General features: G+C 40.4%; 1 protein-coding gene across 1 annotated transcript; it reads right to left on the bottom strand.

Moving 5' to 3' along the window:
- Positions 1 to 273: 273 nt before the first annotated feature.
- On the bottom strand, positions 274 to 18,025 carry LOC119258205 (retinol-binding protein 2-like). The gene is made up of 4 exons (XM_037526662.1): positions 17,962 to 18,025; positions 16,452 to 16,621; positions 5,652 to 5,753; positions 274 to 324 (listed from the first exon to the last, which is right to left on the bottom strand). Exons 1-4 carry the CDS (start codon positions 18,023 to 18,025, stop codon positions 274 to 276), a joined length of 387 nt encoding a protein of 128 aa, XP_037382559.1.
- Positions 18,026 to 19,754: the final 1,729 nt, after the last annotated feature.

Genomic DNA, 19,754 nt, shown 5'->3' with positions numbered 1-19,754 from the left:
AAAACCACCATGTAGGCAATCCACTCTTGTGCTTGTAAAAACTGACAGTTCTAGAAATAAAGGGAGAGAGACATAGGGGATTTCAAAGCATGAAGGTGATTTTTTTTTCATTTAATTCCATTTTTCAAAGAAATACGTTCATTCAGCGTAGAACTCATCCAGTTGTCTTGATGGCCTGTCAGGAGTGGGAGAGGCCCCGTGGCTGCTCCCCAAAGACTGTGGAGACCTCTCGGTGGGGAGTGTGGCGCATGCTAGGCAGGTGCCCTGTGGCCATTACTTCCTTTTGAACACCTGATGGCACACCTGGTCAAGGCATGTCAGCTCCTGCAACAGCAGAAAGTGGGTGAGGGAATAACAAGCCCAGCCTTCCTTCCAGCCAGCCCTTGACCCTCTTGGTGTCTGTGTCTGTGTGTTGTGGGGAGGACTGGAAAAAAGAGGACACAATCATTTTGGACAAAGAGCATCTCACACATCCAATCAGCAGGCATGACTGCAGGTAGCGGTAATTTGATTTTGACACTTGAATTGAGCTTGAACTACTATAAAAATGAAAAATGCAAAGAAATTATGCTCTCGGGCAGGATTTCTCCTACTCTGGTGATTAAAGCAACATCACCTAATTTCAAAAGGTAGTAAAGCCTTGAAGAAGGGAAGGTTGTAGAGGTGGAAGTATTTGGAAGGCAAAGACCTGGGAATGCAGGTGAGCTGTCCCTCCCCTCTGGGGTTTTTCTGGCCTCCAGTTTAGGCATCAGGCAATGGCAGGGAGTGGGCTGCTGGAGGGAGGCCCCAGACCTGTCTGTGTAAACAAGATCTTCATCCAGAGACAAGGGCCCTCAGGATGTATATATGCCTCCTAACCCTCTGAGGGAGGAGAGAAGAACTCGAGAGTGGGGATGAACACCAAATCATGGAAGTTGACGATGAATCCATTGTCTTAGCCACAGGGACCAGTGGGGATTTTACCCATCATCCAAACCAGAGCAGGCAGGAAAAACCATCAATGGAAAACAAGGTGAATGCCTCCCCTTTATCACCAGTTGATGTTGCCTCCGAAATAAAGGTCTCAGGTGAGGCAAGACTGGCTCTAAAGGGTACTGCGGAGACTTGAATCCTGACTTTGGAGGCAGGTATGTGCCCGACTCCATTGGTGAATGCAGAGTGAATGACTGAATGAAGAGCAATTCTTTGAACAAATGAGTGACTCAATATGTACAGTAAAAGCTTTTTCACTATTTGAATTCTGGACTCATAAATTGACTTTTAAGTTTGAAAAATTAAGCCATCTAGACAGATATCATTTATTTGAGGATTCCAGCAACAGCTCTATGCTTGTACCAAATTAACCTACACTGTTTTGACATCAGGTAGAGGTGCCCAATGATGAGCAGTCAGTGCCTGTGGTCTACAGGCAGTTACCAGAGTCAACTTCCCCTGTCTCCCATCCCTGCAAAACCCCCTCTTGTTGCAAGCTCACATAAGTGGTCCCACCGTCCTCCAGGGCATCTTTATCCTGTGCCTTGTATTTCTCCCCTGCTTGTCTTTAACAGGTTCCTGCATTTCTCCTTGGATCTCAGCATCCTAACTCAGTATTTTAAACTTTTTTTTTTTCCCATTTGTATTATTTATTTATTTATTAAAATTATTTATTTTTTGTTTTAACATTTAATATTTAAAAAATTTTTAAACAATATTTGTTCCCCCCACCCCTTCAGATTGAGTCCACATAGAATTTCCTTCCCTGAGGCACCCATGACCCATCACCTCAGTCCCCTGTGCTCCTCCCTCCCTCCCTCTGATCCCTCTCCCTACTCCTCCCCTGAAGGATGTCTCTGGTTTATAATGGTCCCTTTTTGCTTTGTTGTGTTTTGTACTGTTATTATTTTTTTACACTGATGTCTTATTTGGTTCCCCTATATTCCTGTTATAAGCGAAACCATCTGATAGTTTTTTTTTCCAACTGGTTTATTTCACTGAGCATATTTCCTTCTAGCTCCATCCATGTTGCTGTGAAGGGCATGAGTTTATCTTTTTTGATTGCTGAATAATATTCCATTGTGTATATATACCACATCTTCTTGATCCAGTCATCTGTTTCGGGGTGTTTGGGTTGTTTCCAGGTTTTTCCTATTGTAAATAGTGCTGCAACAAACATAGGTGTACAGGTGTTCTTTTGAATCATGGTTTTTGTGTCCTTTGGGTAGATCCCTAGCAATGGAATTGCCAGATCGTATGGTAGCTCCATTTTTAGTAGACTGAGGAATCTCCAGACAGCTTTCTGCAGTGGACGGACCAGTTTGCACTCCCACCAACAATGTAGGAGAGTTCCTTTTTCACTACATCATTGACAGCAGTTGTCACTTTTTTTTTTAAATTTCTTTCTTTTTTTTTTTTAAAGATTTTTTTATTTATTTATACAAGCACTGTGTGTAGTCAGAAGTGTGGCAGGGTGAGAGAATTCACCAGAGCCAGAGCGGGGAACAGAACAGGCAGAGTGAGGTAATACACTGCTCAGGGGAGCAGAGGGTGTGGCAGGAGAGGTCTGTGGCACCATGTGGGACCCTTGCCTGGCGGCCAGCGATTGCACTGGCGCTGCAGAGGTTGCGGGCAGCTTCGTAGCCCAGTGCTCAACCACTGTGCCACCAGGGGAGGCCTGTGTTGCTTGTTTTTTTTGATATGTGCCATTCTTACTGGTGTAAGGTGGTATCTCAGTGTGATTTTGATTTGATTTGCATTTCCCTGATTATAAGGGATGTTGAACATTTTTTCATATGCCTGTTGGACATTTGCATTTCCTCTTTGGAGAAATGTCTGTTGAGTTCTTCTGCCCATTTCTTGACTTGATTATTTGGATTATTTTGTTTTTGTTGAGTGAGTCATGTGAGTTCTTTGTATATCTTTGTGATCAGTCCCTTATCAGTTGAATGGAGTACAAAGATTTTTTTCCCAATCAGTGGGGTGTCTCTCTGTTTTGGTTAATGTCTCTTTTGCTGTGCAGAAGCTTTTCAGTTTGATGTAATCCCAGTTGTTTATCTTTGCCTTCACTATCACTGCTTTGGGTGACGAGTCTTTAAAGATGTTTCTGAGATGTCTAGATGTTTCTGTATGTCTTGTAATGTTTTACCTATATTTTCTTCTATATATTTTATTTTCAGGTCTTATGTCCAGTTCTTTTATGCATTTTGAGTTGATTTTTGTGCATGGTGAGAGGTAGTAGTCTAGTTTCATTTTTTTGCATGGGAGGTCCAGTTTTCCCAGCACCATTTATTGAACAAACTGTCCATGTTCCATTGCATATTCTTTGCTCCTTTGTCAAAGATTGGTTGTTCATATAGGTGTGGCTTTATTTCTGGGCTCTCTATTCGGTTCCATTGGTCTATGTGTCTATTTTTGTTCCACTACCAAACTGTTTTAATTGTTATGGCTTTGTAGTATAGCTTGAAGTTTGGAAGTGTGATACCTCCTTTCTCCTTTGTTTTCATCAGTAGGGCTTTGGCTATTTGTGGTTTTTTGTGGTTTCATATGAATTTCATCAGTATTTGTTCTATTTCTTTGAAAAATGTCTTGGGATTTTTATGGAATAGCATTGAATTTGTATATAGCTTTTGGGAGGATGGCCATTTTAATAATGTTGATGCTTCCAATCCATGAGCAGGGGATGTCCTTCCATTTCTTTGTGTCTTCTTCAATATCTTTTAATAGTGTTTTATAATTTTCTTTGTATAGGTCTTTCACCTTTTTTGTTAGGTTTATTCCCAAGTATTTGATTTTTTTTGGTTTCAATTATAAAAGGGATGGGTTTCTTGATTTCTTCTTCCAATTGATTGTTTATGTATAGGAAGGCTGCTGATTTTTGTGTGTTGATTTTGTATCCCGCTACTTTACTGACCTGGTTGATTATTTTGAGTAGTTTTTGTGTGGAGTTTTTAGGGTTCTCTATGTGTATTATCATATTGTCTGCAAATAGTGATAGTTTTATTTCTTCTTTCCCTATTTGGATTCCTTGTATGTCTTTCTCTTGTCTTATTTCCCTGGCTAGGATCTCCAGTATTATATTGAAGAGCAGTGGTGAGAGAGGACAACCTTGTTTTGTTCCTGATCTTAAAGGAAAGGCCTTCAGCTTTTCACCATGGAGAATAATGTTGGCAGTGGGTTTTTCATATATGGCTTTTATCATGTTAAGGCATGTTCCTTGTATCCCAAGAATTTCAAGGACCTCCATCATAAATGGATGTTGTACTTTGTAGAATCCTTTATCAGCATCTATTGATATGTTCATATGGTTTTTATTTTTCTTTTTGTTGATGTGTTGGATTACACTTACCGATTTTCATATGTTGAGCCATCCTTTTGCCCCTGGGATGAATCCCACTTGATCGTGGTGTACTATCCCTTTGATGCATTGTTGGATTGTGTTGGCAAGGATTTTGTTGAGGATTTTTGCATCAGTGTTCATTAGGGCGATTGGCCTGTAATTTTCTTTTTTTGTTCTGTCTTTGTTTGATTTTGGTATTAGTGTAATGTTGGCTTTGTAGAACATATTTGGTAGTATTCCTTTTTTTTCAATTTTTTGAAAGAGTTTGTGTAGGACAGGCATTAATTCATTGCTGAACGTTTGGTTGAATTCATTTGTGAAGCTGTCTGGGTCTGGGCTTTTGTTTTTGGGGAGTGCTTTGATTACTGCTTCAATTTTGCTGCTGTGATTGATCTGTTTAGTTGTTCTATTTCTTCTTTGTCCAGCTTTGGACTATTATATCATTCTAGGAATTTGTCCATCTCTTCTAGATTGTTGAATTTGTTTGCATATAAGTGTTCACAGTTATCTCTGATTATTCTTTTGATTTCTACTGAGTCTGTTGTGATTTCTCCTCTTTCATTTGTAAACCTATTTAAATGTGTTTTCTCCTGTTTTTTCTTTGTGAGCCTGGCTAGAGGTTTGTCTATTTTGTTTATTTTTTCGAAAACCAACTTTTGTTTTCATTGATCTTTTGGATTGTTTTTTTAATTTCCAATTTGTTTATTTCTCCTTTGACTTTTATTGTTTCCTTTCTTCTACTGGCTTTAGGGTTTCTTTGTTGTTCTGTTTGTAGCTCTTTAAGATGTGAGATTAGGTTGTTTCTTTGAGTTCTTTCTTGTTTGTTGATGTCAGCCTGTATTGCTATATACTTTCCTCTTATTACTGCTTTTGCTGCATCCCATACATTCTGGAAAGTGGTGTCCTCCTTGTCATTCAACTCAAAGTAATTTTTAATTTCTTCTTTGATCTCCTCTCTAGTCCAGTGGTCTTCCAGTAGTGTGGATTTCAATCTCCATGAAATGGGAGGGTTCCTTGTTTTCTTTTCATGATTTATTTCTAGCTTGATGCCTTTATGATGGGAGAAGATAGTTGGAATGATTTTGCTCTTAATGTGTCTGTTGATGTTTTGAACTTTCCTTTTAGTTGTAGCTGTTCACAGAATCAGCCATAAAGATTTCTTCCTGGAGTCCCCTGAGCCAGATGGGAATGGCTTTCTGACTATATGACCACACACATTTGGCTGGAGCTCAGGGGAGGAGTGCTGGGCCATTTTTCTTGTCACAGCACCTGGCTAGGTGAATGCAGGTTGTGTAAGTGCAGCAGAAGAGAAAGGAGCCAGGCAGAGCCCAGGACTTACCAGGTGTAGCTTGTCTCCCTCAACCCACTGCTTCCAGCCACGGTTCTTCTTTTCTCCCTTTTGCACACACACTAGGACATTTCCTTCCCAAGTGACCAGTGACTGCAATGACAAATTCCCAGGTTGATCAAATGTCTGGTCTTGATTGGGACTGAGTAAACCTAAACTTACAACTGTGACTCCTGTGGACACCCCAAAATCCTGCTTACCCATTGGGCAGAGCCCTCATCCAGCCTCAGCTAAGCGAAGATCCTTCCAATCTCATTTCCATACACACCCTCTGTTTCCCAAACTGGCTTATGATAGCTGGTTTTGTTGTAGGAATTTTGCTCTTCCATGTTGCTGTATGGTAAAGAGCTATCCAAACCAGTGGAGAAAAGATACATTTGACTATATAATGACATAGAATTTCTGGAATGTGAAAATGTATCAAAGTCAACATAGAAATAACAAACTGAGAAAAATAATCATAACATATATTAGACATTGACCTGATTTTATATATGTGTGTGTGTATATATATATATATATGTGTGTGTGTGTGTGCATATATGTATATATACACACACACACACACACACATATAAAGGCTTCATGTAAATCAATAAAAAATGATCATAACCTAACAGGAAATTCAACAAAAGATAAGAAACAAGAGCATACAAGGAAAAACAAAACCCTAGCAGATGGTCTTCAAAAATAGGAAAAAATATTCAATCACTCATAATAAGAGGTATGCAAATTAAAAGTGTTTTTCAGATACAATTCACCATGTGGTCAAAGGTCGGTGTGTAACAGCAGTGAGCTGGGGGGATGTGGAGAAGCAGGCACACTACTGGTGGATGTATAACTTTGTATGAATCTTTTTTACAGGAAAATTTTATATTACCTTTTGACATTTTAAAATGTACGTTCTTTATTTTATTTTATTTTTTAAATCTTTCTTAAAATATATGTGCATATTTTATTTTTTTTAAATAATAAATTTTATTTTTATATTCCCATACAATTGCAACCCCCCATTCTGACCCCAATCGCTCCCCTCCCGCCCCCACCCCCCAAAAGTGTCTCTGTTTCATAGTTTTTTGTTGATTTTGATTTTCACTTTCTTATAGTTATTCATTAAAATGTACATTCTTAGACTGGAAGAGATGAAGGGCCTGTGTTGAGCAACCAACTTGAGCTGACCAGCAAGTAGGAGAAGCCACAAGCAGACTGAATTCCAAGTAGCTCAAACCTCTGTGTACATATTTATATACCCCCTCCCCACCAATTCCTCCTCCTTTGTTTTTCCCTCTTACCTCTCCAAGCACCTGCCTTGGAATAGTCTGCACTGTCCCTGGGTGTTCCTCCAGGTCCTCCCCTCCATTCCCAAATGAGACTAGTACCTTCGCCTCTGAGCTACTGTCATTCCCATCCAAGCAGTGGTGCTGACCTTCCTGGGGGTGACCCGGATGCTAGCTGGTTTTCTTCCAAGCATGTGCAAACCACATTCTGCCTTTACGAAGGCCCAGACATTTGCTTTCCTCTGTCTCCTAAACCCAGTTGGAGATACACTGACCTTGTTTTTTTCTGACTCACTGTCCTTGCACATTCAGGTCTGTTTTTTGGTACAACTGTGTTTTCTGCAGATTGTTAAGTTTCCTATTTTGAAAATAATATTTAGTCTTGGCCATATTATATGGTTTATGTACACTTTTATTCCTCCTCATTTTATCCCTCAATATATTGAGCATTGTTTGCCACAGCAAAGGGCTAGAAGCCTCATGAATTCTGTCAGTGGGAGGTTGGTTAAATATGGTGTGGTTCATGCCTGAAAGGAGGGGAAAGTCTATAACTAAGGAAAAGAACCATCTTCATAGCATATAGTTTCAGTGGAAAAAGCAAGGAACAGAGCCCTGTGCATAAAGCAAGTGTGGTAGATATGCATGCATATGTTTATGTCCCCTGGAGGAAGTAAAGGAAACCCTTACTAGTGATCTTCCCTGGGGAGGAAACTGGGAGGCGAGGGGCCAGGATAGAAATCAAATGTCGTTTTTCACTGTGCAAATGTTTTTTCTTACAATGTGTTAATATTTCCCAAGCTAATTAAAAATAAAATTCCACATGTTTTCTTAAGAAACTGTATCTGCCTTCAGAGCCATCCTATCATTGAGCATCTTGGTGAAGCTTAATTCACAGGCTGCTCTCTTTGCTCTTCCAGGAGGGAAGTGTTGTCTGGAATATTCATGTGTCATTGGCTATTGTCGGCCTTGGACTCGGAGTTCCTTTCCAAATGAATAAGGAGAACTCATATTTTCTATTTGCACAGGAACAGTGTCTGTTAACTCCCTTAGTCCTCACTGCCTTATATATTATGCCCCTAATGCATGTTGACTGAGTTGGTGATTGTGTCCCCCAATGGACAATAAGCTCCGTGGAAGAAGAGACCATGTCAGTTGTGTGTTTCTGCAATACCAGGCTCAGCATAATGACTAGCACACAACAAGTGTTTGGTCAGCACTGTTGAATGACCCTGCAATTGAATAATTTTGTTGAAACAGAATCTTGACTTAAATCCACAAGGGGGTGGGGGTAATACATGAGCACATGTGCTCTTCATTTATGATAGTTCTTGACAGCCACTCAGCCTGTCTCCTTGTCTTTGTCCCTGTTACCACCAAATGCACACTTGTCCATCAATATGGACACTAGAGAATGACTGTACATCTACTTGTCTGCTTCCCCATGAGGCTGTAAGATCTCTGAGTGCAGAGAAGGGGGTCTGATTCATTTCTTTATGAATAGCTCTGCTCCTGATCCACATTCACATATGGTATGGGCTTGGCAAATTTTGCAGAAGGGACAAAGAAGAAAAATCTTAGTGCATGGGAACTAATATTTTATTATCATTTTTAAAGATTTATTTATTTATTCATATCAGAGCTGGGGTATAGGCCAGAGGTGTGGGGGGTGAGAGTATTCACCAGAGACAGAGTGGGGATAAGAACAGGCAGATCTCCTGAAATACAGTGCTGAGGCGAGCAGCTGGAGAGACAGGAGAGTTCTCCTGTGCCATGTGGGTTAGTCCCTGGCAGGGGATCAAACTTATGCTGCAGTGGCTTCTCATAGCTTCATAGTGCTGAAATTTAACCCCTTGCACCACCAGGGAGGCCCTAATATTTTATCTTAATAACACATATTAGGCAGCAAGATTAAAAGTTATCCTGACACCCAATAAGCTGGTTACCAAAAATCATGCACCCAAGTATTATAGCCTACATAAAGCAGATAAGGTGAGAGAATTCAATGAACTAAAATTCCATAATTCAATTTGTGTTTACTTGGCAACCTTTTCTTTATCAGAGGAGGCTTTAAAAAGAGGCTCAATTGCCTTAAAGGATGGTGAGCAGATGAGCAGATGACAAGCCAGGAAAGACATCATTTCTGACCTGGGACATGAACAGAGAGTGTCCAAGGGGGATGCACTTGCAGAAATTAAAGAAGGAAGTTGGATTCACTCTGCCATTTCCCCTGTCACGGTGTTCAAAGTTAACATCATTATGGACAGCCCCTTTATAGCAAATTAAAGGTAGTAACTGTGCCAATATTAAGCTTATAGAAATTGATAACTACACTGTGGCTATATAAAAGCACATCCTAATTCTGAGGTAATACGAGCTGAATTATTTAGTGTAATGCATCAGATTGTTCATAGTAAATAGAAAGAGTACAAGCACAAATGGTGAAGCAAAGGGCACAATGTTAATGTGGGTAGAGTGTATGTGTGTTCTTTGTTAGATTCTTACAACAAACTTTTCTGTAACTTTGAACCACTCCGAAAATGTTTTTTGTTTTTTAAGAAAAATAGCAGGTCTTTAAATGAAGAGCATTGAAAGACACTACTAACACATTTAAATCCTCCCCAGTGCACCAACCTGCCAGCAAGAGTTACTCGTGCTGCCTACAGTGCCCACCCTCCCTGTGGCATTTCCTGAGGTGTAACCTTCCAGGAGGTGACTGGCCCCTGACTTCAAGGGCATCTCTCTGTATCATGCATTATTGGCTTTGTCATGCCTGTGTCTGCTTTTCTCAGGCTTACTGTCTGCCCCAGTTACCTAATTTTTCTTTTTTTTGTTTTCGTTTTTTTCAGTTTTAAACAAATGTTCTTTTTTAATTTTATTTTTATATTCTCCATACAATTAAAACCCCCTTATTTTGACCCCAATCCCTCCATTCCCAGCCGCCCCCCACCAGTAGTGTCTCTGGTTCATAGTTGTTTGTTGATTTTGGTATTTTCTTTCTTATAGTTATTCTTTTTCCTGGTCCCTTATTTAGGTTTTCTAGATTCCTGCTATGAGTGAGACCATCCGGTATTTTTCTTTTTCTTTCTGGCTTATTTCATTGAGCATGATCCCTTCCAGCTCCATCCATGTTGCTGTAAATTACATGTGTTTATCTTTTTTGAATGCTGAGTAATATTCCATGGTGTATATGTACCACATCTTCTTGATCCAGTCATCTATTTTTGGGCATTTGGGTTGTTTCCAAAGCTTAGCTATTGTAAACAGTGCTGCTATAAACAGAGGGGTGCAGGTGCTCTTTGGAATTGATGTTTCTGTGTCTTTTGGGTAAAAATCTAGGAGTGGAATTGCTGATCACATGGAAAGTCTGTCTTTGGTAGGTTGAGGAATCTCCACACAGCTTTCCATAGAGGTTGGACCAGTTTGCATTCCCACCAGTAGTGCAGGAGAGGTCTTTTTTCTCCACATCCTCACCAACATTTGTTGTTGCTAGTTTTTTTAAAATGTGCCATTCTCACTGGTGTGAGATGGTATCTCATTATAGTTTTGATTTGCATTTCCCTGATTGCAAGTGATGTTGAACATTTTTTCATATGCCTGTTGGTCATTTGTATTTCCTCTTTGGAGAAGTTTCTTTTTAGCTCTTCTGCCAATTTTTGACTGGATTATTTTCTTTGTCTTTGTTGAGTCTCATCAGCTCTTTGTAGATTTTTGTGATCAGTCCTTTATCGTTAGTGTTGTGTGCAAAATGTTCTCCAGGCAGTGGGATTTCTCTTTGTTTTGGTTATTGTCTCTTTTGCTCTGCAGAAGCTCTTTAATTTGATGCAGTCCCAGCTGTTTATCTTTGCCTTCACTATCACTGCTTTGGGTGATGTGTCTGTAAAGATGTCTTTGAAGTGCATATCATGTAGTGTTTCACCTATATTTCCTTCTATATATTTTATGGTTTCAGGTCCTATGTCTAGTTCTTTAATCCATTTTGAGTTGGTTTTTGTGCACGGTGTGAGGTAGTGATCAAACTTCATTCTTTTGCAGGTAGTGACCCAGTTTTCCCAGCACTGTTTATTGAACAAACTTCTTTAGCTCCAGTACAAAGTGTTTTATAGTTTTCTTTGTATAGGTCCTTTACTTCTTTTGTTAGGTTTATTCCCAAGTATTTGATTTTTTTTTTGTTTCAATAATAAAAGGAATGGTTTTCTTGATTTCTTCTTCTTCAGATTTATTGTTTCTATATAGGAAGGCTACTGATTTTTGTGTGTTGATTTTATATCCTGCCACTTTACTAAACTGATTAATGAGTTTAATTAGTTTTTCTGTGGAGTTTTTGGGGTTCTCTATGTATATTATCATATCATCTGCAAATAGTGATAGTTTGACTTCTTCCTTGCCTATTTGGATTCCTTGTATGCCTTTCTCTTGTCTTATTGCTCTGGCTAGGACTTCCAGTATTATATTGAAAAGCAGTGGTGAGAGTGGACATCCTTGTCTTGTTCCAGATCTTAATGGAAATGCTTTCAGCTTTTCACCATTAAGAATGATATTGGCAGTGCACTTGTCATATATGGGCTTTATGATGTTGAGGTATGTTCCTTGTATCCTGAGAATTTCAAGGGTCTTTATCATGAATGGGTGTTGTACTTTGTTGAATGCTTTCTCAGCATCTATGGATATTATCATATAGTTTTTATATTTCTTTTTGTTGATGTGTTAGATTACATTGATTGATTTTCGGATGTTGAACCATCCTTGTGTCCCTGGAATAAATCCTACTTGGTCATGGTGAATTATCTTATGGATACATTTTTGGATTTATTGGATTCTGACAGCTAAAATTTTATTGAGGATTTTTGCATCCGTGTTTATTAGAGAGATTGACCTGTAGTTTTCTTTTTTTGTGTTGTCCTTGTTTGGTTTTGGTATTAGTGTAACGTTGGCTTCATAGAATGTGTTTGGTATTATCCCTTCCTTCTCAATTTTTTGAGAGTTTGTGAAGGATAGGCACTAATTCATTTCTGAATGTTTGGTAGAATTCATTTGTAAATCCATCCGGTTTTGGGCTTTTGTTTTTGGGGTGGTTTTTGATTACCATTTCAATTTCGCTGCTTGTAATCGATCTGCTTAGGTGTTTTATTTCTTCTTTATCTAGCTTTGGGTGATTGTAGAGTTGCAGGAATTTGTCTATCTCTACTAGATTTTTGAACTTGTTTGCATATAACTGTCCATAGTAGTTTCTGATTATTCTTTTGGTTTCTGCTGTGTCTGTTGTGATTTCTCCTCTTTCATTTGTGATCCTATTTATTTGTGTTTTCTCCCATTTTTCCCTTGTGGGCCTGGCTAGGGGTTTGTCTATTTTATTGATTTTTTTGAAGAAACAGTTCTAGGTTTCATTGATCTTTTGGATTGTTTTTTTAGTTTCGATATCATTTATTTCTGCTTTGGTTTTTATTATTTCTTTTCTTCTACTGTTTTTGGGGTTTTTTTGTTGTTCTTTTTCTAGATCTTTGAGCTTAGAGATTACGTTGTTTCTTTGAGTTCTTTCTTGTTTCTTGATGTGAGCGTCTATTGCTATGTATTTTCCTCTTATGACTGCTTTTGCTGCATCCCATACATTTAGGAAATTGGTGTCCTCCCTGTTATTCAATTCAAAGAATTTTTTAATTTCTTCTTTGATCTCCTCATTAATCCAGTGGTCTTCCAGTAGTGTGGTTTTCAATCTCCATGAGGTAGGAGAGTTCCTTGCCTTCTTTTTATGGTTTATTTCTGGTTTGAGGCCTTCATGGTCAGAGAAGATGGTTGGTATGATTTCAATCTTGGTGTATCTGTTGATGTTTGTCTTGTGTCCCAGTTTGTGATCAATCCTTGAGAATGATCCCTGTGTGCTTGAGAAAAATGTGTACTCGGATTTTTTTGGGATTTAGTGTTCTATAGATGTCTGTTAAGCCCAAGTGCTCTAGAGCCTTATTTAGAGCTTTCATGTCCTTACTTACTTTTTGTGTCTTGGATCTATCCATTGTTGATTGTGGTGTGTTGAAGTCTCCTACTACACCTGTGTTTTCTCTGACATCTGTTTTCAGAGATGATAATAGTTGTCTGATATATTTTGTTGCTTCTTCATTTGGTGAGTATATGTTAATGAGTGTTATTTCTTCTTGCAGTATTGCCCCCTTGATCAAAATGTAGTGACCATCGGTCTCTTTTTACCTTTTTGGTTTGAAATCTGTTTTATCTGATATAAGTATAGCAGTTCCTGCCTTCTTTTTTGATCTATTTGCTTGTAGAATTGTTTTCCATCCTTTTACTTTCTGTCTTTTTTTATCTTTTGTAGTTAAATGTGTTTCCTGGAGACAGCAAAAGGTTGGGTTTTGTTTCTTAATCCAGTCTGTGACTCTGTGTCTTTTTATTAGAGATTTTAGTCCATTTATATTTAGAGTTAATATTAATATGTTAGCATTGGTATTTGCCATTTTGTTTCTCTTTCTCTGATTTTATTTATTCTTTTAATAACTATTTTTTCTTTTTTTTTTTCTTTGGCCTGTGTTGTTGTTATTCATCCCTCTGTTGGTTCTGGCTTTAAGACTCCTTCTAGTATTTTTTGTAGTGGGGGTTTAGTCATAATAACTTCCCACTTTTCTTTAGCAAGAATCCCTAAGTAAAATTCAACCTTGACTTGAGATTATCTATGCTGCAGGACAACTTGGCTGAGAAATAAAATGTGGTCTGTCTCTTGACCTCAGAGTCATCACCGAGAATGATAACATCTTTTCCTCCCCACCCCAGGGGAGGAGCCCTAGCTCTTGCTTTGGGAGAGAGTTGAGATCTCTGACTTTGAAGGGACTCCTGGAAGCACCCAGAAGAGATCCTGGGGAGGGTGGGGCTCACAGTGAAGGGGCAGGACAGTGTGGGGAGACCTGCTTTCTTCTGGGTGAGGACAAGATAACTTGGAACAGAACACTCAGTCTTGCCCCCCTTAGCTTGGGAGCCAGTGCAGAGATCCTGGTGATGGCCCCGGCACAGAGGAATGGGGCTATGAATTTCAAGTTGCCCATGTTGTGTAAACTGCGTGAGTGCCGTGAGTGGTCAATGGCAACCACTGCAAGTGGTGAACTACAAACACTCCCAAGTTTCCTGGACTGTGTAGCCTGAGGGCTCTTATATGATACTACAAATGGTGTGAGGGAATCCTTAGGTACAAATGGGCTTGGATTCCTCCTCATGTTTGTTTGTGGGAAATGAGCAGGTGTGATTTGATCTGGAAAACTGAAGACAGATGCACTGAGCATGAATGTGGACACCATGAGGATAGATCATGGGCTGTGACACCATGTGGCGCTGCTGAAGCACAAGGCACCTGCTCTAAGTCCGGTTTCCCAAGTCTTGCTCCCTATTGTTTCCACGCTTGCCTCCTCTGGGCACTGCCTGCCTCTTCTGCAGACTTTCAGGCAGGCTTGTGTCCTTGGACAGTGAGTATGTGTATCCTACTCTGCATGCAGTGATGTTTTCTCACTTTCAGGGTGCTACCTATATTCAAACAGTTCAAGTAGCTGGAAGTCTGGCCTTCAGATATGTGGAGGATCTCCTCACTTATGTCTTTTTTTTAATTTAAATTTTATTTTTATATTCCCCATACAATTAAAACCCCCTTATTTTGACCCCAATCCCTCCTTTCCCTGCCCCCCACCCCCCATAGAGTGTCTCTGGTTCATACTTGTTAGTTGATTTTGATTTTTTCTTTCTTATAGTTATTCTTTTTCCTGGTCCCTTATTTAAGTTTTCTAGATTCTGCTATGAGTGAGACCATCTGGTATTTTTCTTTTTCTTTCTGGCTTACTTCGCTGAGCATGATCCCTTCCAGCTCCATCCATGTTGCTGTAAATTACATGTGTTTATCTTTTTTGAATGCTGAGTAATATTCCATGGTGTATATGTACCACATCTTCTTGATCCAGTCATCTATTTTTGGGCATTTGGGTTGTTTCCAAAGCTTAGCTATTGTAAATTGTGATGCTATAAACAGAGGGATGCAGGCACCCTTTGGAATTGATGTTTCTGTGTTTTTGGTTAAAAATCTAGGAGTGGAATTGCTGGATCATATGGAAGCTCTATGTTATTCTGCCAAGAAATCTCCACACAGCTCTCCATAGTGGTTGGACCAGTTTGCACTCCACCAACAGTGCAGGAGAGTTCCTTTTTCTCTACAACCTCTCCAACATTTGTTGTTGCTAGCTTTTTTAATATTCGCCATTCTCTCTGCTGTGAGATGGTATCTCATTGTAGTTTTGATTTGCATTTCCCTGATTACAAGTGATGTTGAACATTTTTTCATATGCCCGTTGGCCATTTGCATTTCCTCTTCAGAGAAGTTTCTTTTTAGCTCTTCTGCCCATTTTTTGACTGGATTTTTTTCTTTGTTTTTGTTGAGTCTCATCAGCTCTTTGTAGATTTTTGTGATCAGTCCTTTATCATTAGTGTTGTGTGCAAAAATTTTCTCCCAGTTGGTGGGGTTTCTCTTTGTTTTGGTTATTGTCTCTTTTGCTGTGCAGAAGCTCTTTAATTAGATGTAATCCCAGCTGTTGATCTTTGCCTTCACTATCACTGCTTTGGGTGATGTGTCTGTAAATATGTCTTTGAGGTGCATGTCATATAGTGTTTCACCTATTATTTCCTTCTATGTATTTTATGGGCTCAGGTCTTCTGTCTAGTTCTTTAATCCATTTTGAGTTGGTTATTGTGCATGGGGTGAGGTTGTAGTCAAGCTTCATTCTTTTGCATGTAGTGACCCATTTTTCCCAGCACCATTTATTGAACAAACTTTCTTTGCTCCAGTGCATATTCTAGGCTTCTTTGTCAAAGATTAGTTGACCATAAATCTGTGGGTTTATTTCTGGATTTTTGATTTGATTCCATTATTCTCGCTTATGTCTTGTGAGTTAAGGTGATGCTGAGAGAGAATCAACAATCTTGCCAGAGACTTCTTTAAGTTCCCAGGACAGGAGAAACCCTGGCTTCATTTAATCTGACTTTTTTATTTGATTGGCATTTTATTTAAAAAAAAATTTAGGATCACCTAAATTTGAGACATTTCTTATTAAAACACCTTGTTTCTCAACGGATAAAAGAAAAAAATAGCAACACGAGGCCTCATTCCTCCTTGTCAGTGACTGGCTGGTGTTGTCTGCTCCTCTAAGCTAAGCTTCCAGAGGCTACCCTCCCTGGGATAGCCCACCTCTCTATCTTCACTTTGCCTGCTGGGCAGTATCAGTAGAGGAGTTGGTTTCTGATCCCACACCCTGGAGAGCTGAGCATCCTTTCATCTCTCCTTTGCTTACAAGCTTAGTGAGGAAGCCACCTTGCCCCCTCGACAAAACCTCAAGAGCTGCTCTGGACAGCATCATCAGTCCATTTTGGTCCCCTTTTCTTTACTTCTCCTGTGTTGCTTCTGTCATCATTTTATTGGGAAGCCACATAGCTGACCCCTGCACCGAGTGGATGGAAGAGAAACTCTAGCCCAGACAAGTACCTGAACTTTCCAACTCTTTTTGAACTCTTCAAACTCCACGCCCATGGTGAAATCCAAGTCATAGTTGCGGACTGAGCTCATGGTTTTTATCTTGAATTTATCACCATTTTGAATAATGATCTTTCTCTGAGTCAGACTTGCTGCGATCTTGCAGGTGAAAAAATCAAAATCTGTTGGCAAAGGGAGTTGTGGAGGTTATGATGTACTCAGATAGACCCATTTGTTTCTTTAACAAGGCTAAGCCCTCAGGACCAGAGACACAGATCATGGGCCGGCTGCATTTCTTTGCTTAAGTGGGAAACAGGAGTTGTCTTACACTTGGCTAGTTTGAGCATCTTCGTCAATTGTCAGGAAAACTCAGGCCTCTTGATGTCTCCTTGGGAGTTCTGAGGAGAGAGGGTGGTAGCAGATAGGGCTCACCCCTGAGTGTGTGTGCGCACACGTGCACACACACACACACACACACACACACACCCTGCTCCACTATAGCAGCTCCCTTCTATCATTTTGGCATATTGGGTTTTCTCCTAAGCATTTGCTGAACAAAAGCCTTCATGGCTTGAAAGAAAAAACACCGTTTGGAAATTATCAGTCTAGATCATTGATTAAGATGGATCTTTTGTTAATGTTTACAACAGGGAAGGATACATACTTCCATTCTAAGCAGATCAGGTGTGTAGTTAGCTAGGTTCTGCCTCCTTTGTGGAAAGTTTTATTTAAATTAAGATCCACAGCTTGTGGAATCGGGGGTGTCTAACCCAGGCACACTGCAGGCCACAGAACAGGGGTGTGATGAATGCTCCATCTTGCTGCTGTGAACTAAGTACCCTGTCCAGCATTTGCAAGATTCAGGGTGCCATAGGGCTCAGCTCCATAAGACATGTTGTAGCTAACAAAAATAGCTTATGGTCACCTAACTTTGGGAAAGGAAGACTCAAAACCAAGAGAAGCTGATTCCTGCACTGAAGCACTTGATAGTCTTTAATCCAGGAAATTTTGGGTTGTACCCGAGCAGTGGGGTGCAGGATGTAGCATTTCTCTGCCTCAGTGCCCTCAAGCCCCCTGAAGTGGGACATGCAGCTGGGTGGGTGTTTCCCAGAGCATAAGACAGAAAGGGCTTGCTAGACCCCTTAGAGACAGTCATCTCCATCACCTTGACCCTGAAATTGTGGAAATATCGCCTGTTTAATTTTTCTCCTTCAGGCAACAGCTGGCCCGTTTGGAAGAAAGAAAGGTTAGACAGGACCAATTAGTCAAGTATTTCTGGGTAAAGATGAAGACTTCCTTAACATTTTTAAAAACCAATAAAGAATGTGTTCTATTTTCTAGATGCTATAAGGGTGTGCTTGTGCAAATAGGGCCAAAGTGTCACATTCTCTACCACAGAAATGGCCCAGGGAATCAGGTGATGCCTTGGTCTAACTTCAGTGCCATCACCAGATGCTCAGACCCAGATCTGGAAGCAGCAGCCATACTGTCCTTAGCGGAGCTAATAACCAAAACGGGTTACTTCGAGGATTACATTTGGCTGTGTTTGTGAAGAGCTCGTGACCAGTGGCTGCTGGCATCATCATCGTCATCACCAAGGCCCTGGCACTCCCTGGCCAGTTTCCCCAGAGTGCTCTGCATTTTCCCAGACACTCCCTGGGTGTCCACTTCCTCTACTCCTGCCCTCTCTTCCAGTTCTCCAGTCTCATATGGCCCAGCCCTGGCCTTGTCTTCGCCAGCCTGTTGTGCCCTTTTGGCCCTTCCCCACCTGCCACAAGGTTTTACCCCCACAGAAGAAAATTTCTGGTACTGTCTTCTGATTTTTTTCATTGAGTTGATTGTTCCTTTCTCCAAAACGTCACCCCCAAGAGGATGAGAATAGTGGTTTCCTCACTCTGTGTCTCCACAGAACCTAGAAAGATGATGAATAGGCTAATGGGAGCAACATGGTCTAGGACATTGGTTCTCAACATGAGGTGCCCAGGTCTGCATTATTAGCAGCACTAGGAACATCCTACAGAAGTAAATTCTGGGGGCATCCTAAAATGGGAGTTGGATCTTACTTGTTTTTTTTTTGGTTGTGGTTGTTGTTTTAAATCAAGTGATTCTGTGCATGCTAGAATTTAGAAGCGCTGGTATAAAAGAGGGAGGGTGAGTGTCAGATCCAGGTGTGAACGCTATTGCTGACTTCCCAGCTATGTGAACTTAGAGAAGTCATTTCCTCTTCTGAATTTCAGTTTTCTCACAGCAAAGTGTGCGAAAGAATGCTTATCTCATAGTGTTATTTATAAGTATTAGTCATAAGGCTATTTGTTAGGATTCAGTTAAAGTGATGATAAGTGCTTTACACGGTACCAGTGGGCTTGTGGGTATTTCATGCTCATTGGCCTCTACCCCCTTGCCTTCCTGTTCAGGTCAAACAGTGAGCTGACAGCAATCAGTCCAGAGTGAAATATCGCGGTCATATACGTGCATCTCCACAGCCACCTGCCGCTCCAGAGTCCAAGGGCCCTGGACTCCAAAGAAGCTGTCAGAATGGTGTTGCTCCTCTCTCTCACTCACCTAAGCTGGCCTGTTACCCTGGCACTTGATCTAGCCTGGCTAGAAATTCCTCCACCTGACACAGCTTCCTCACTGCATAGAAACAACCTCAGCTCCTGCACTAGCCTCCTGTGCTGAGATCCAGGCTGCACTCACCACACTGCTGGAACTGGTTAGGAGAGGGGAAAGGAAACCATGGGCCACATATAAACCAAACCAAACAGGAGAACCAGGCATAAATGCAGAGGAAGAATAGGAAACGACAGAGAAATTTAGAACGAAAGCATTCATAGGTGTATTTTCATTCCACAGATGTCGACATCAGGTGCAGAGAACTTAAACATTGGCTTCAGTTACCCAACTAGGCTAGAGTTCCTGATGGTTTGTCTACAAGCACATTCATTATCATTCACATTGTCATTCTCTACTGAGGATCTCCTTACAAAAACGATAGCTTTTCCCTGATCTCTTAGATGGGCAGATCCCAGCTAAAAATGCCTATTGCTACGATGTCTACAGAGAACTGGTTTTCCCAGGAAATAAAATCCCCAGTCAATCATTTTTGTCCAAAACTGGGGGAATCTATTAGGGGTTTCATGCAAATGGAATCAAGCATCACTGCTGCTTCAGGTTGAAAAATAGCCTGGCCTCTTGGCTACCCTATAGCATTTGCACAGACTAGTTAATCATGTCACCTCTGCTCCACCCCAGCGAAGGGAGCCAAATCTTCTGTCAGTGGATTCATTGTATTTCTAATCAAAAGGGAAGGTTTAC

This window comes from Talpa occidentalis, unplaced genomic scaffold (assembly GCF_014898055.3).
Source record: "Talpa occidentalis isolate TD23 unplaced genomic scaffold, MPIMG_talOcc4v2.1 talOcc4.4, whole genome shotgun sequence".
In the NCBI taxonomy this organism is placed as follows: Eukaryota; Metazoa; Chordata; class Mammalia; order Eulipotyphla; family Talpidae; genus Talpa; species Talpa occidentalis.
This window is presented reverse-complemented; position numbering and strand designations above follow the sequence as displayed.

What these genes read in the sequence shown, in the direction of transcription:
- LOC119258205 (XM_037526662.1), bottom strand. Translation starts at nt 18,025, where the DNA reads ATGATGATGCCAGCAGCCACTGGTCACGAGCTCTTCACAAACACAGCC. An exon ending in AGCCAAATGTAATCCTCGAA is followed by an intron (nt 16,622 to 17,961) that starts GTAACCCGTTTT and finishes CTTTGCCAACAG; the next exon opens with ATTTTGATTTTTTCACCTGC. An exon ending in AAAAGAGTTGGAAAGTTCAG is followed by an intron (nt 5,754 to 16,451) that starts GTACTTGTCTGG and finishes TTGTCATTGCAG; the next exon opens with TCACTGGTCACTTGGGAAGG.